Source organism: Odocoileus virginianus, chromosome 10 (genome assembly GCF_023699985.2).
Source record: "Odocoileus virginianus isolate 20LAN1187 ecotype Illinois chromosome 10, Ovbor_1.2, whole genome shotgun sequence".
In the NCBI taxonomy this organism is placed as follows: Eukaryota; Metazoa; Chordata; class Mammalia; order Artiodactyla; family Cervidae; genus Odocoileus; species Odocoileus virginianus.
Window position 1 is genome coordinate 12,972,692 of NC_069683.1, and position 14,616 is coordinate 12,987,307.

At 42.7% G+C, this 14,616-nt stretch overlaps 1 protein-coding gene across 10 annotated transcripts in view; it reads left to right on the forward strand.

The window, feature by feature from the left end:
• CKAP5 (cytoskeleton associated protein 5) overlaps positions 1-11,892 on the forward strand; it is a 99,703-nt gene extending 87,811 nt beyond the window's left edge. For 7 of the 10 annotated variants that reach the window (XM_070473077.1, XM_020881815.2, XM_070473078.1 and 4 more), the window contains 9 exons: positions 4,496-4,675; positions 5,383-5,570; positions 6,088-6,163; positions 6,873-7,061; positions 7,154-7,291; positions 7,694-7,777; positions 7,867-8,026; positions 10,879-11,030; positions 11,178-11,892. In XM_070473077.1, coding sequence (XP_070329178.1) covers positions 4,496-4,675; positions 5,383-5,570; positions 6,088-6,163; positions 6,873-7,061; positions 7,154-7,291; positions 7,694-7,777; positions 7,867-8,026; positions 10,879-11,030; positions 11,178-11,420 — 1,410 coding nt within the window. In that variant the 3' untranslated portion in view covers positions 11,421-11,892. The remainder of the gene's footprint in view (positions 1-4,495; positions 4,676-5,382; positions 5,571-6,087; positions 6,164-6,872; positions 7,062-7,153; positions 7,292-7,693; positions 7,778-7,866; positions 8,027-10,878; positions 11,031-11,177) is intronic. The other 3 variants (XM_070473083.1, XM_020881822.2, XM_070473082.1) reach the window with 2 other exon arrangements.
• The last annotated feature ends 2,724 nt before the right edge of the window (positions 11,893-14,616 follow it).

Sequence of the window (14,616 nt, forward strand, 5' to 3'; positions counted from 1 at the left end):
GGCAAAGGACATGAACAGACATTTTTCTAAAGATGATATACAAATGGCAAATAAGTGAGTAAAAAGATGCTCACCATCATTAGTCACTAGGGAAATATAGATCAAAACCACAGTGAGTTACCACTTCACAGCCATTAGTAATTTTTTTTTAGTGGAAAATAGCAAGTGTTTGCCACAATATGGAGAAACTGGGACCTGAGTGTATCGCTGGTGAAACATAAAGTACTATAAGCATTGTGGAAAATAGTTTAGTGGTTTCTCAAAAAGTTAAATATAGAATTAAAATAGGATCCTCAGGATCCCCTCCTAGAAAGCAGAGATTCAAACAAATACTTACGCTCCAAAGTTCACAGCATCATTATTGACAATAGCCAGAAGCTGGAAGGAAACTGTTCAAGTGTCCATCAACAGATGAATGAATAAACAAAATTGGGTGTGTATATATATTTATATATACACATACACATACACAGTGGAATATTAGTCATAAAGAAGAACGAAATTGTGACACATGCTTCAACATGGATGAACCTTGAAAGCATTATGCTATATAGAATTAATCAGGCACAAAGGGACAAGTATTGTGTGATTCCACTTACATGAGGTACCTAGAATAGCCAAATAAAGAAACTAGATTAGAGTTTCCTAGGGGTTGGGTAGGTGGATGGATAGAGAGTTATTATTTTAATGGGTACAGGTTCTGTCTGGAATAATGACAAAGTTATGGAAATAGTGATGGTTTTTAAGTTTTGTTGAATGACATTATTTTGTGACATTTCTAAATAAACAGAAATATACTGTGTTCTCAAGATTCAATATTATAAAGATGCCAGCTTCTCCTCAAGTTATATCTGTAAATTCAATGCCATTCCAATCAAAATCTTGTGTTTTGTTTTTTTTTTCTGAAGTTGAGAAGCTGATTCTAAAATTTATATGGGAAATCAAAGGGCCTAAAAATAGCAGAGACAGTTTTAAGACAATGTTTTAAAATAAAAACACAATAGAAAGGACTTAAACCACTGGTATTAGCAGTGATGACAGAGCCACTGCAGTTAAGTCAGCATAGTAATGGCCCAAGGAAAAGCAGGCAGACCATCAGAATGGAACATCTAAAGGAAACTGAAAGCACAGGAGTCATTAACATCTCTTAACAAATGTAAAAAGTAGAAGATATACTGACCAAATTCTTTGCTGATAACCCAACAAAATTTTTAATAAATAATATTAATATCACAAAAGATTTTATTTATATTCACTCAAAATTGTTCCATACATTTTGGCATCTAATATATTGATAAAAAACTAGAAAGTTTATTATCTTAGTGATTTTAAAAAAAAATTTGAGGTTTGAAATTTCTAATCCAATTCTGAAAATATAAAGAAATATTACGTTGTAAAGAAAAAAGAAATTAACATGATAAAGTATTAAAGTACAGATTCTGTTCAGATTCCACAAAATTTTAGGCTAGTGTCCATTATTTGTTTTCATACCTCATTCAAGATTCCACATTGTATTTAGTTGTATTGAGCAGCTTCAGCTGCATCTAACAGATTCTGGTAAATTCCCTTATCATTTTTATTCTGTTACAGATATTTTCTGCTTTTCCTTGTTATGGCTTCTTAGGTATATCCATCATTTAAAAGTGGACATTTAATTTCCAAATACATGGAGTTTTTAAAGTGTATTTAATATTAACTTCTCATTTTTATGTTAATTTCTCATTTAAACACTTTCTTCTCTGCAGTCATGCCTCTGTTTTTTAAGTCTTCTAACTTTATTGAGGCTTTCAATGGCTAAGTCAAAGATCTCCTTTGGTAAATGTCACAGTGAACTTGAAAATATGTGGGCTATTAATATCTTTTAATATTGATTTCTAACATAGTTCCACAGTGATAAGAGACAGACCATGATTTCAACACCTTTAGACCTTGAAACTTTCACCTTATTTTATGTCCCTGGATGTGTTCCAGTGTCTCCTAGTTTACTGTCTATGCGAACTTTAAATAGAATGTCTATCCTACTGTTGTATGAAAATTGTATGAATCTTAATTATATTGAATGGATTCATAGTGCTTTTCAGGTCTACTATATCCTGCTTTTTCTGTATATTCTTTCTACTAACTTTTGAGAGTTTGATATTGAAACTCCAACTAAAAATCTTAATTTGGCTCAAAGAGTAATTGTAATATTTGGGGCACTATGTGTAATTTTGTTCTGTATTTTCTAAGTCTTCTGTAAATGTGTTATCATACTTTCATAGTTTAAAAAATAAAAAAGAGAAAAAAAAATCAAAACTCTTTAACAGTGAAGGAAATAATTTCCCTCTACAACTATACTGAAGCTACTGAGCTCAGAAAAATATATTGCCTGAAGTGCATTTATTATTGAAGAAAGGCTAAAATAAAGTAACTTAGTACTTATACTTAGAAATTAGAAAAATAAAAAAATAAAAAATTTGAGAGAAGGTAATATAGCTAAAACTCATGAAATTCTAAAAGCCAGTTCTTATTTTTAAAAAAGATTTAAAATTAAAAATCCCTTACTGGCCTGATTGGAGAGCAAAAATATAAGTACTGGGGTGAAACCGGAACTAACCATAGATGTGGAAGAGATTCTTTTAAAAAATAAGGTAATGCACATGTAACCCTAAAGTGACTAAGCATGTATGCAACTCTCTGGAAACTTGATTCAATTGATCCCCGATCCCAGTTTTTTTAAATAACCAAGGAATTTGGGGAAACCATTGAAAAATAAGGCAGGAAACCCAGAACCTAAAATGAAAAGACAAATTTAATCATATAAAAATTTTTAAGATTTTAATTTGAAGAAATTTACTGTATACTTTCAATAAACAAGTGTTATATTGTGGGATATATTTGCTTATGACCAATAAAGGACCAATAACTACAGTAAACAGAACTCTTACTAACTCTAAAGAAAAAGAGAACCTAAAAAAAAGAAAATAAAAAAATTTTTTTTAAAAATTAAAAAAAGAAAATAACTCAAGGATAAGAATAGGCAAATCACAGAAGATATCCAAATGGCCAGTAAATACCTGTGAAAAGATGTCCAGCACCTCCCCATCACAGAAATGCACATTAAAATAATAAGATCATCATATTTAAACTTTCAGAGTGATAAAAAATAAAATGAGTAATAATACTTCCAGCTGATAGAGACACTGAAGAAACAGTACTCTTACACATTACATGTAGAAATGAGAATTAGCGTTAGTGCATTTTTAAAGAAGACAACATAGCATAATTTAAAATGTTTTATTCTTCAACTTAAAAAGTTAAAACTCTGGGCACACTTTTTTTTTTTAGAAACTAGAAGACAAGTACCTTGGGACATATATATACACAAAGATGTTTATTGTAAAATTATAGTGGACAAGATATCCAAACTAGTTGATCAGTCAGGGAATGATGAAGTTTTGGTATGTCTATATGTGGACTGTATAATACAGCCTTTAAGAGTAGAATTGTTTTTGTTAACTAAGGATTTTCATAATTTTCTGTTAGGAAAGCTAGATGCAGAGAACTGTATATACTATAAATATGGAATAAACAGTGCCCTAAACCTTGACCCTATGTATGTGTGCATGTATGGTTATATGTATTTTTTAAATATATATAATATATATATATATATATATATATTGTATTTTTTAAAAATTTTGTCCATATTGAAACAGTGTTATTAAACTGTTCCAGTTATATAAAATTGTATGTGCTTATGGGTATACATGCATAAAGAAATTAAAGTAGGACCACCAGCTTCTCAACAGAAGATGGCACCAGTCACATTGTACTTTGTATAGACGGTGCCCTCTGGAGTTGTGCAGTGTAGCAGCTTTGCAGGAAAAAGTGGTCATGAATTGTCAGTAATGAGTGTCTCAGGGTGTAATTTATGTAATCTTAAAAATAAGATATTTAAAAAAAAATAATAAGGTATTTTTACAGTAGTGAATAGGAAGTATGTGTTTTACCCATAGTAATATTTTATTATTAGTGACAGCCAGTCTACTGAACCAAAAAAAACCTGGATCAAGATATGGAAAACTTGGGTATTGAATTTGAACTAAGTAGCCTGATTTTACTGAGCCTCATTTTTCTCATCTGTAAATGAAGATCTTACATCCAGCCCTGTCTGTTTCTACCTCTCAGAGCTGTTGGAATAATCAAATGACATAATGGGTATAAAAACACTCTCAATAAATTAGCATTTAAACACAAGGATTATTATCCCCTAAACTAGATGGCAAGCCTCTTACAATAGGAGCTACAGTTAATTCACACCGTAGTATCTTGCTCTGTAAATATTTATTGAATGAGTCCCTAAAGACTAGTTATTTGTCTGTTAAGTGATTGAGTTTTTTCAAGTTAAGATATTAGAAGTGCTTTGCTAATAAATATTGCAAAGACTTGTAGTGTCTTCCTGATACCTAGAAGTATAAAGCTTGGAAAATACATCTTGGATCTTTGTTATCAGATCGATGAGGTCCTGAGACAGGAAGACAAGGCCGAAGCCATGTCTGGCCATATTGATCAGTTCCTCATAGCTACGTTCATGCAGTTGAGACTCATCTACAACACGCATATGGCAGACGAGAAACTGGAGAAGGATGAAATCATCAAGTTGTATAGCTGTATCATTGGCAACATGATTTCGGTAAGGCTACCTCTGCAGATCCTGAGTTTCCCTTCAGTTTCTCATCCCACCCAGGTTCTCAAGCCTGAGTCGGTTCTCATGTTCTAGTGAAACGTGGGAAACATATGTCATTTGTGGGATTTTTCCGTGTAAGCTATTGACTGCTTCCACTGGACGCTGGACAACATTCCAGCTCATCTTATTGTGAGGAGACTTACAAACTACCTGGAATTCTGCTTTTTGCCAGTTTCTTCATCAGTCATGGTTGGGCCTTAGTTGGCTTTTACAGAAACTGATTTGTCAGCAATGATTGTCTCAGGGTGTAATTTATGTAATCATAAAAATAAGATCTTTTTACAGCTGTGAATAGGAAGTATGTGTTCACATTAAAAATACTTTTTATAAGAGTAGGAAGCATGCCAGTCAATTTCACTATTACTGGAGGTTTGGGAGGTTATTTTTTTCCTAGTACTCTGAATTTTTTTTTTCCATTTATTTTTATTAATTGGAGGCTAACTACTTTACAATATTGTAGTGGTTTTTGCCATACATTGACATGAATCAGCCATGGATTTACATGTGTTCCCCATCCTGATCCCCCCTCCCACCTCCCTCTTGAATTTTTATAAATACAGTATAATCGTTTATTAGACTCTGCCGCCCATGTTTCTCTTCCTCACTGCGTATGTTGAGTTTCACACCTCTCTAACAGAATTATCATTGGATAGCTGTTTCAGATAGAAAGCCTCGCCCGGCAGGCCTCCACTGGAGTTTTGAAAGACCTGATGCATGGCCTCATCACCTTAATGCTGGATTCTCGAATTGAAGATCTGGAGGAAGGGCAGCAGGTGATCCGCTCTGTGAACCTCTTGGTGGTGAAAGTTCTGGAGAAGTCAGACCAGACCAACATCCTGAGGTATATTTGTACTATAAGCATTAGAGTCTGGAACAGCCTCTCTTTTGTCTGCACATAGAAACCAAAAGGTACTAGATCGGTTGTAAGTTTAGGTTTATCTGATAAATTATTACTCTCCTCTTCCTCAAGAACCAGTTATTCCAACCTGAGACAGCAGTTATAGTAAGTTAACAACTCAAGAAGCCAGCCAATATTATGAGTTTTCTAGAACAGGACCATGGAATTTGTCAGTTACCTCCTCTTTGGTATACATTTCATTTCATGTACATTCCTTTCTTAACTACCAGTGACAATGAGAAATAGCTACAAGCTTTACCATTTACCAACTGGTAACTTACTAAGCTTCAGTGATGTTTATTTTCTTAATGACTGAGTAATCAAGGATAGTTCCTGATGCATGAGCTCTTCATTTCTCAGGTGGATAGAGACTGCTTACACTTGGCCTTTCAGTTACTGACTTTAATTGGAATGCAGGCTTGAAACTTACTAATGCTGTTGTGTTGGGTTTGTTTTCTAGTGCCCTTCTTGTTTTGCTGCAAGACAGTCTCCTAGCAACAGCCAGTTCTCCCAAATTCTCAGAGCTTGTTATGAAGGTGAAGTTGACATAATTTGATATCTTTTCTTTTAAAGTGTAGGGAAAGAAGATTGAAAGTAAGTCAGCCAGGCACACCTGAATAATATAGTTGTTCTCCATTTTTCCTTTCCTTCTGTACCCCCAGTTCAGGCCTAAAAAAATTCCTGGTCTCAAACAGTGAAAAGATAGAACTATTTTGTGAATATCTTGTTTTCCTAGAATCTAAAGGCAAGAAGTTTGATGAGACAAATTTCATTTCTCATGGGGGGAGAAAATATGTATAGATTTATAATGTTTTGGTCTCTTTTTGAAAAACTGCAGATGAACATATCTGTAACATTATAATACTGTTACTGCACTTGTCATAGTGTAAAATATTTTTGTTTCCTCAGAGTAGATTTGATTAGGTAATATGAACTACTCTCAGGAATCAAACAAACCTAGGACAGAATTTCCTCATTTACTTATCGTTTAAGGTCCCATCTCTAGGGTGTGGGAGAGGAATGAAGGTGGTCAGGTGGATGACTTGTCACACTTTACCCAGTGACATGGTTGAAGTAAATGATACTGTTCATGTTAGCCGCTGAACTCGAAAGTTCATGAGGTGCCACTTTCATATCCCTGACCATCCTTTAGAAGTGATCCCAGAGTTTAGGGAAAACAATGATGACAGAGATTATCCTCATTCTTCAGTGACTCCGTCTGACTTTCGTTTCCTTTTTAAATAGTGTCTGTGGAGGATGGTTCGACTACTGCCTGATACCATCAACAGCATTAATCTGGACAGAATTCTTCTGGACATACACATTTTCATGAAGGTCTTCCCCAAAGAAAAACTCAAGCAATGCAAAAGTGAATTTCCCATAAGGACCCTAAAAACGCTACTGCACACTCTATGCAAACTAAAAGGGCCCAAGGTGAGTGAGAACAGCAACCAGTCCTGTGGTAGCTTGAGAGAACATCACGGATGTGGGACCGCTGCCATTCAATGCACACGTCTGTCCCTCAGATTCTAGACCACCTGACTATGATTGACAACAAGAACGAGTCAGAGCTGGAGGCCCACCTCTGCCGGATGATGAAGCACAGCATGGAGCAGACCGGGAGCAAGTCTGACAAGGAAACAGAGAAGGGAGCCTCTCGGATTGTGAGTGTCCTGACTTGAAAGACTGAGAGCAGTGGTCTTGCCAAAGGGATGAGCCACCGGAGTGTGTCTTTCTTAGGGCCTAAGGTGGAGGCTCGGGTTAGTCCAACCACCTTGAAGTCTCAAATATAAACTCTAACCTTGTGCTTTTTGTCCCTAAGAAAAGTTTCTGCATCCATGCCTAAGGCATCTGTGTCTCTAGATAAACTTAGGGAGGGACTCTCCTCCGTAAGTTTGGTTGAAAACCCGAGACTGTTACCGTCTCTGCTGCAGCTCTGCGGCTCTGTTATCTGAGACACACAAGGAAGGGCTGAAGTTTGAGATGAGATTTTCAGTTCTTATCCAACCACTGGTTCCTACCTGATAACTCAGATCTAACCAATGGTTCCTTCCTTGTGTCTTTAGGATGAAAAGTCATCAAAGGCCAAAGTAAACGATTTCTTAGCTGAGATTTTTAAGAAGATTGGCTCTAAAGAGAACACTAAAGAGGTGAGAGGGAAAAGGTTGACCCAGATGGGGATCTGCTTTATGGAAGAGTCACTAACATCTGTCTCCACCTCCTTTTCCTTGTTAACCAGGGCCTAGCAGAGTTATATGAGTACAAGAAGAAATATTCAGATGCTGACATTGAACCGTTTCTGAAAAACTCCTCCCAGTTCTTCCAGAGCTACGTTGAGAGAGGCCTTCGGGTGATTGAGATGGAGAGGGAGGGCAAAGGCCGTCTTCCGTCCTCAGCAGGTACTGTGACTCCAGGAAAAGCTCAGAATCGCTCCCGCCTCGGCCACCAGGGCTTCCGCCGGGCTTACGTTTCTGCCCATGCCTCTCAGTCTTAACGGCCACAGTGAGGCAGAGTGGCAGCTCTCACTCAGCCTCGATCTGTGTCAGGGTCCAGCATCGGCCGCGCTCTCTGTCCCTGGAAACGGCCTCTCCCCGGGCCCTGGTCCTCCATGATCTCGGTCCCCTCCTCCGCACTGCTGCCCCCAGGGCGCTCCAGCTCTTAATGTTGGTGTCGCCCTGGGTTCTCACCCTTACCCCCTTAACTTCTTCTCCCAGCACTTTAAATAGTTTCTGTGCCAGCAAAGCCCAGTTTTCTCTGTTGTCCAGCTCAGCTCTCCTCCCTGCTCCCAGCTGAGAGATCGTGCCTGACATCAAACGCCAAGCTGCTGGTAGTCCCCAAAACCTGCTCCAGTTGCGTTCCTCTCCATCTTGCTGGATGGCAACTTTGTCCTTCTGGTTTGCTCAGCCCCCAGCTTTTGAGTTTTTCTTCCCCTCTGTCAGGGAATCCTTTTGAGGGACTTGTCGTGTGGTCCAGTGGTTAAGACTCCATACTTCCAGTGCAGGGGGTGCAGGTTCGGTCCCTGGTTGGGGAACTGAGATCCCACTTGCCACATGGTACAGCCAAGGAAAGAAAAAGAGAGATCTTTCTGACTTCACTTGCCAGACACACAGAGAATCCACCCACACTTGTGACCTTCACCGCCACCCCCCTTCTGTTCCGTGGGTCACAGCGCTCTGTCCCATCTCCCATGGTCACGTCCCCCGCAGAGCATCAAAACAGTGCTCCTCAAGCGTTTTCCGCAGGCTCTCCCTTTCATTCAGCGGAGCAGAAAGCCTTACACGAAAGGTCTGTGCGGCCTGACATGACGTGGCCCCCTGATCCCTTTAGAACTGTCTCCCCCCGCTACCCTCTCTGACTCCGGGGCTTCGCCGGCGCCCTCGCCGCTCCTGGGACACGCCAGGCACGCCCCTTAAGGCCTCTGCACTGGCTTCTCTCGCCTTAGATGCCCTTCTCCACGGCAGCCTTGTTCCTCCTGCGCGTCTGTGCCACCTAGGGAGGCATCGCTCGCAGCCTGCCCCTCGCTCCCCCGAGTACTGTGCCTCCCTGACACGCCATAGAGCATCTTGTTCATTAGACTGACGACTGATGTTTGTTTCTGCCAAAATGTAAAGTTCACAGGGGTAAAGATTTTCATCCTTCTTGTTGCCTGGCACATAATAGGCACTCAGTAGTATTTTTTGAATATATATGAATGAGTGCCTGTCCTGATGTTAAGCTGGAATATTACTGACCACACGATGAAAAAGCCTGTATTAGAGAATTACTGTTCAAGGATTTAGAGACAAAAGGAAGACTTCGGAGGTATCAGTGACAAAAAATAGCTGTCCAGAGCCTTAAACCCAAACAAGGCCCAACTGCTGCAGGCCGCTCACCAGGCAGAGCCCTCTCAGTGGTCCTGTATTTAGTTCTTTCCAGGTGCAGGGACGCTCACCTACTCTTAGCCCGAAACTCTGTGCCTGTGAAACTGTCCTTCCGCGCGTCTCCAGTTCTGGTCAAGGTCCCTCTCACCACGTACCTTTCTAGGCTGCAGTGTCACTTATTCTTCTCTTCAGTTGTTTCTTGTTGTTGTTTTTTTGTTGTTACTGGGTTTTTTGGTTTGCTTTTGCTTTCCTCATAGTTGGTCTTGTCTTTAAACCCTGTAAGTTAACGCCTCTCCACGACCCAGAGTCCCTTCTGGAAGCACAGTGAGCAGTGTCAGAGGCCACATGCGGGTGTTCCTAGTTGAGGTCATCGGGACAGGGCCTCCATCTCTTACGTCCAGAGTCCTTTCTGAGGAAGCTCGACGTTTGCAACGCAGGCATGTGACCCCACCGGTAACTGAATGCCTGAAAGTGCTCAGGCTTCCTTCATCGCTGCATTATTCTTCACTTTTCACCCTCTCAGAGTATTCTCATCTGTACGTGAAAGGATCCCTTTTTCTCAGGAGTAGCCTGTTTTTACTTTGTTCTGTTTACCGTAGAGGGCTTTCTTCCCAGTGCTCTTGGCTTATGTGATGCCTTTTCATTGATATCAAATTGGATATTTTAAATGCTTGCATTTTGTGGTGGTTCTGCTCAGAAATTTAGAACTATGATAGATTTTGTTTTGGTTTGATTTGGCTCTGGTTTTCCCCCACTCCTCCCAGAATATTGATCTCGATGCTTCAGCTCCTACTCCTCCTCTTTGGACACCTCAGTTTCCTCCTCTTCCTCCTGAGCTCCTTGTTGTCCTCCCTGGTTGGAATAAGAGTGTTCCCCTGGGTATCACCTGGTCGAAATCAAGTCTGATTCTTGAAAGTATCTAAAGTCCTTTAGATTCTTCACTTGGGCACTTAGCATTTACTCAGGAGTAGCTCAGGCACTTTGGATTGCCCAGTTCAGCCAGGGGCGACAAGGATAAACCGCTGCAGAGCTCGGAAGGCGGCAGGATGGCCCAGCTAAACACTCAGTGCCCTTCTGGGGCTTCCCTGGTGGTCCAGTGGTTAAGGCTCCTTACTTCCATTGCAGGGAGTGTGGGTTCAACCCCTGTTCAGGGAACTAGATCCCACGTGCCACAGGATGAGGCCAAAAAAAAAAATTCAGTGCTTTTCTCTTTTCAGTTTTGGAAGTTCTCATTAAGTATATCTTATATATTTCAGAGTACCTTTTATCACCAACTCCAGGTAGAGTGGTGATAATCAAGGCCCAAATTGTTCCCTTTGGTGGGAGATCTAACAAGGGCAGTCAGGGCAGAGGGTATATATCTGAATACTCCTTCTACGTTTCCCCCTTAGGCATCTCCCCTCAGATGGAGGTCACGTGTGTGCCCACTGGTACAAGCACAGTGTCCTCCTTAGGTAACACAAATGGAGAAGAGGTGGGACCGTCCGTCTACCTAGAGAGACTGAAAATCCTCCGACAGCGATGCGGTCTGGACAACACAAAGGTACTGCTCGTCTCCTTCCGTGTGGGGCAGGGAGGGTGATGACCAGCAGGCCAGGCCAGGCTGGCCAGAGGGGCCGCGACCCGGCCTCGGAGGGTCTTGCCCCGAGGTCAGGCCTGCGCTGCCTGACGGCATCTCTCCTCTCGACAGCAGGATGACCGGCCCCCGCTGAGCTCTTTGCTCTCCAAACCGGCAGTTCCCACGGTGGCCTCCTCCACAGACATGCTGCATAGCAAGCTCTCCCAGCTCCGCGAGTCGCGGGAGCAGCACCAGCACTCGGACCCGGACCCCAGCCAGACCCACCCCGCAGGCCCCGTGACCTCCTCCCCCTCCACAGCCAACATCGACGACTTGAAAAAAAGACTGGAGAGAATAAAGAGCAGTCGCAAATGAAGCCGCCCCACTCCCGGCGCCCTGCCGCGTTAGCTGACTAAACTAGGAGTCCTCATAGTTCAGGCGGCCTCGGCAGGCCGAGTGTACACAGACTGGTTGTGTGTATCATACTGTGGGCCTGGGGGAGGAGTCGTCGTGGCACAAGTCTTTTGCACATCGTCCGCTTCTCTCCGCCAGCATCCTGCCTCTCTTGAAGACTGTCTGTGTCTTAGTTTAGTGTACAGACCTGTAAACAGCGGGCCTCCTTTCAGCTCAGACTAGTTTCCATATCCTTTTTCTTTTTAATTGCTCATTTGTAAAGTTGTCCTAATCTTTCCTAGCTTTTAACTATTAGAAACTCTTGACTAGCTTTCCTTTGAGTTTGTGACCTCTTCTCCTGTAGCCCTGAAGGGTCTCTGTATTCTGTATGAATGCATGGCATGACGCAACTAATTTAAGAGTCTTTTATAAATAAAGTTTGCATTAACTATAACTGTGTTCCAAGATGCTCCTGTCGGGGAGAGTTGGGCAGCTGTCCATTGCCAGTTCTTGACACCTGCTGGGTGCTCAGCCAGTAGAGAAAGGGTCATCATCGCTCCTTACGGAGCTCTGCGTTTTCTTGGCCCACAGGCTTGACGCTGTCTTTCTCTCCTTTGGAATAAGAGGAACTCAACTCTCCTGCTTTCCACATGCAGCTCCTAGGGAAGCAAAGAAATCTTTCTTCCTTGTTTTGAGATTTTTGGTCGAGACTTCCATCCCATCATCACCATGGTTCCAAGGAGCTCTCAGGTCTCCTGCCACCTTGCTCCTCGGGCGCATGTGACCTTGTGCCCAGGGGTCAGCTGGGCTGCTGCAGCCATCACACCACAACTAGACTCGGTCACCGTACTAAAGGAAGATGGAGAACACAGGGGCTTCCTGCCTGGTTAGCCGAGTCCCTGGATCTAGACCGACAGTTGCTTCACACTCTGTCTCAGTAAAGACTAGAAATAGGGCTTCCCTGGTGGTCCAGTGGCTAAGACTCCACAGTTCCAAGGTGTCCAGGTTCTATCCCTGGTCAGGGAACTAGATTCCTCATGCCGCAACTAAAAATACAACTAACCACAACTAAGATCTGATAGTCAAATAAATCATGTTTCAAAAAAAAAAAGCTAGAAATAAACTGAGGGTTCACTTCTGCAGCACATTCCACAAGGCCCCCTTCCACAGTCAGAAAACATTTAAGTCAAAGGAAACTTTCTACACACCTCTTACTTAACTGGTGTTCAAGAAATGAAAGGGTGATGAGAACTGAATCCTCTGTTGATTCTAGTCATGATTTTCAGATGGTCCACATGCTGCCTGAAACAAAAAATTAAATTTGCCTCTCCCTTCTATTGGGAATATATATAGAAGCAAGCCTTTCGCTGAAAGGAAGACAGAGGAGAAGGAACGTATTTAGAAAGAATGGCTGTGCTTGGATCCTGAACTAACACAGCTAATTTGAAAAACCAAAGTGGCCATCAGTCTTGTGAGAAGGTGCGCCCTTGTTTAAAAAGCAGATTTGAGGTATTACAACTAACCTGATGACATCCCCCTGCTCTGGGTTAAAGCTCTGGGGCGCCAAGATCCTGCACACTCACCGACTTTGCAGTTTTTATCCTACTTTCCGGCCAACTGGAACCTAAGAATGAGGAACTCGGTCCTAATTCTTCCTTGATGTATTTTTAAAAAGGAGAATGGGAAAAGAGGAGAGGAAGGGGAGAGGTGAGTAAAGATACCTACCTTAGGTCCCCTCCAGCTTTAAACCATGAAGTCTAATAGACCTTAGCTCCTAGGCTCAGAAGGTGACCACCCATGCTCCACCCACCTCTGAGCCTGGGGTTGAGAATTCCGTGTCCTACAGGTGGTTGCCGAGAGATCGGCGTCTCACACCAGAGGCAACTCCCTGCCACACACATCACAGGCTGTAGTGCCCGCTCCCCTGAGTCATACATGCACCCACCAGGAAGAGCAAAACGCCGAGCTCAGCTAGAAGCTAGAGCTACACAGAAGGGCGACGACGTGTCAGAGCTCCGCGCCGTCCCAAACACCGCCCTCCGACCACGGCACACCGAAGCATGTGCCATGAAAAGACACCTTCACGGTTCTGTGGCTCTTAAGAGGCCAAACTCTTTCAGAATCCACTTCCACAACTTCTTGTTCCCATTTCTTAGGAAAACAAATTACTCAAGTCTGATAACCACTGTGGGAGTGGAAATTCCAGGCAGCAACAACCCCACCACTGGGCTATTTCAGGGGCTAGAGAGGGAAGTGGCCGAGGAACTTTCACCACGCCAGGCAGCAGGGAGAACAAGGGCAGCGGTGACCCACGGAGAGCTGACCAGGTGCCAGACGCTTTGCTGAGTGCACGACGCCCACAGCCGCCTTTAACCCTCAAAGCCTTACTAGGTAAGCAACGTCATTATATACATCTTATGCACAAGGGAACCGAGGCTTGGGAGGTCAAGTGACTTAACCATGATTATCCCCTTATTTATTTTTTTGCCTGCACTTAGTGGCTTGAAGAATCCTAGTTCCCTGACCAGGGATCAAACCAGGGCCCCAGCATTGGAAGCACAGAGTCCTACCCACAGGACCACCAGGGAATTCCCATGATTATCCTTTTTAAGGCTGACGCCCAAATATGGGCTTCCCGGGTGGCTCAGATGGTAAAAAAATCTGCCTGCAGCGCAGGACACGCGGGTTTGATCCCTAGGTTGAGAAGATCCCCTGGATGGCTGCCCACTAAAGTATTCTTGCCTGGAGAATTCCACAGACAGAGGAGCCTGGTGGGCTACAGTCCACGGGGTCGCAAAGAGTCGGACACGACTGAGCGACTAACACCTTCCGGCAGTCTGATGCTAGGGCCCCTACTCCAATCTGCTATCCCACAACCCTTTAGAGTGAAGACACTTAAAATACTGAGCCTTTGGGGGCATACATCTGATATTTTAATAATCTGTGCTCAGTCACATCCGACTCTTTGCACCACCACCCCCCCCCCCAGAGTAACCAGTTGAATTTCCCAGGCAAGAATCCTGGAGAGGGGTGTCATTTCCTACTCCAGGGGATCTTCCCAACCCAGGGGTCGGGCTCCCCCTCCCCGGCCTCTTGCCTCTGCTGCATTTACTGGCAGGTGGGTCCTTTACCTCTAGCACCGCCTGGGAAGTCCCGTAGCGACATCAGATGGATGTAA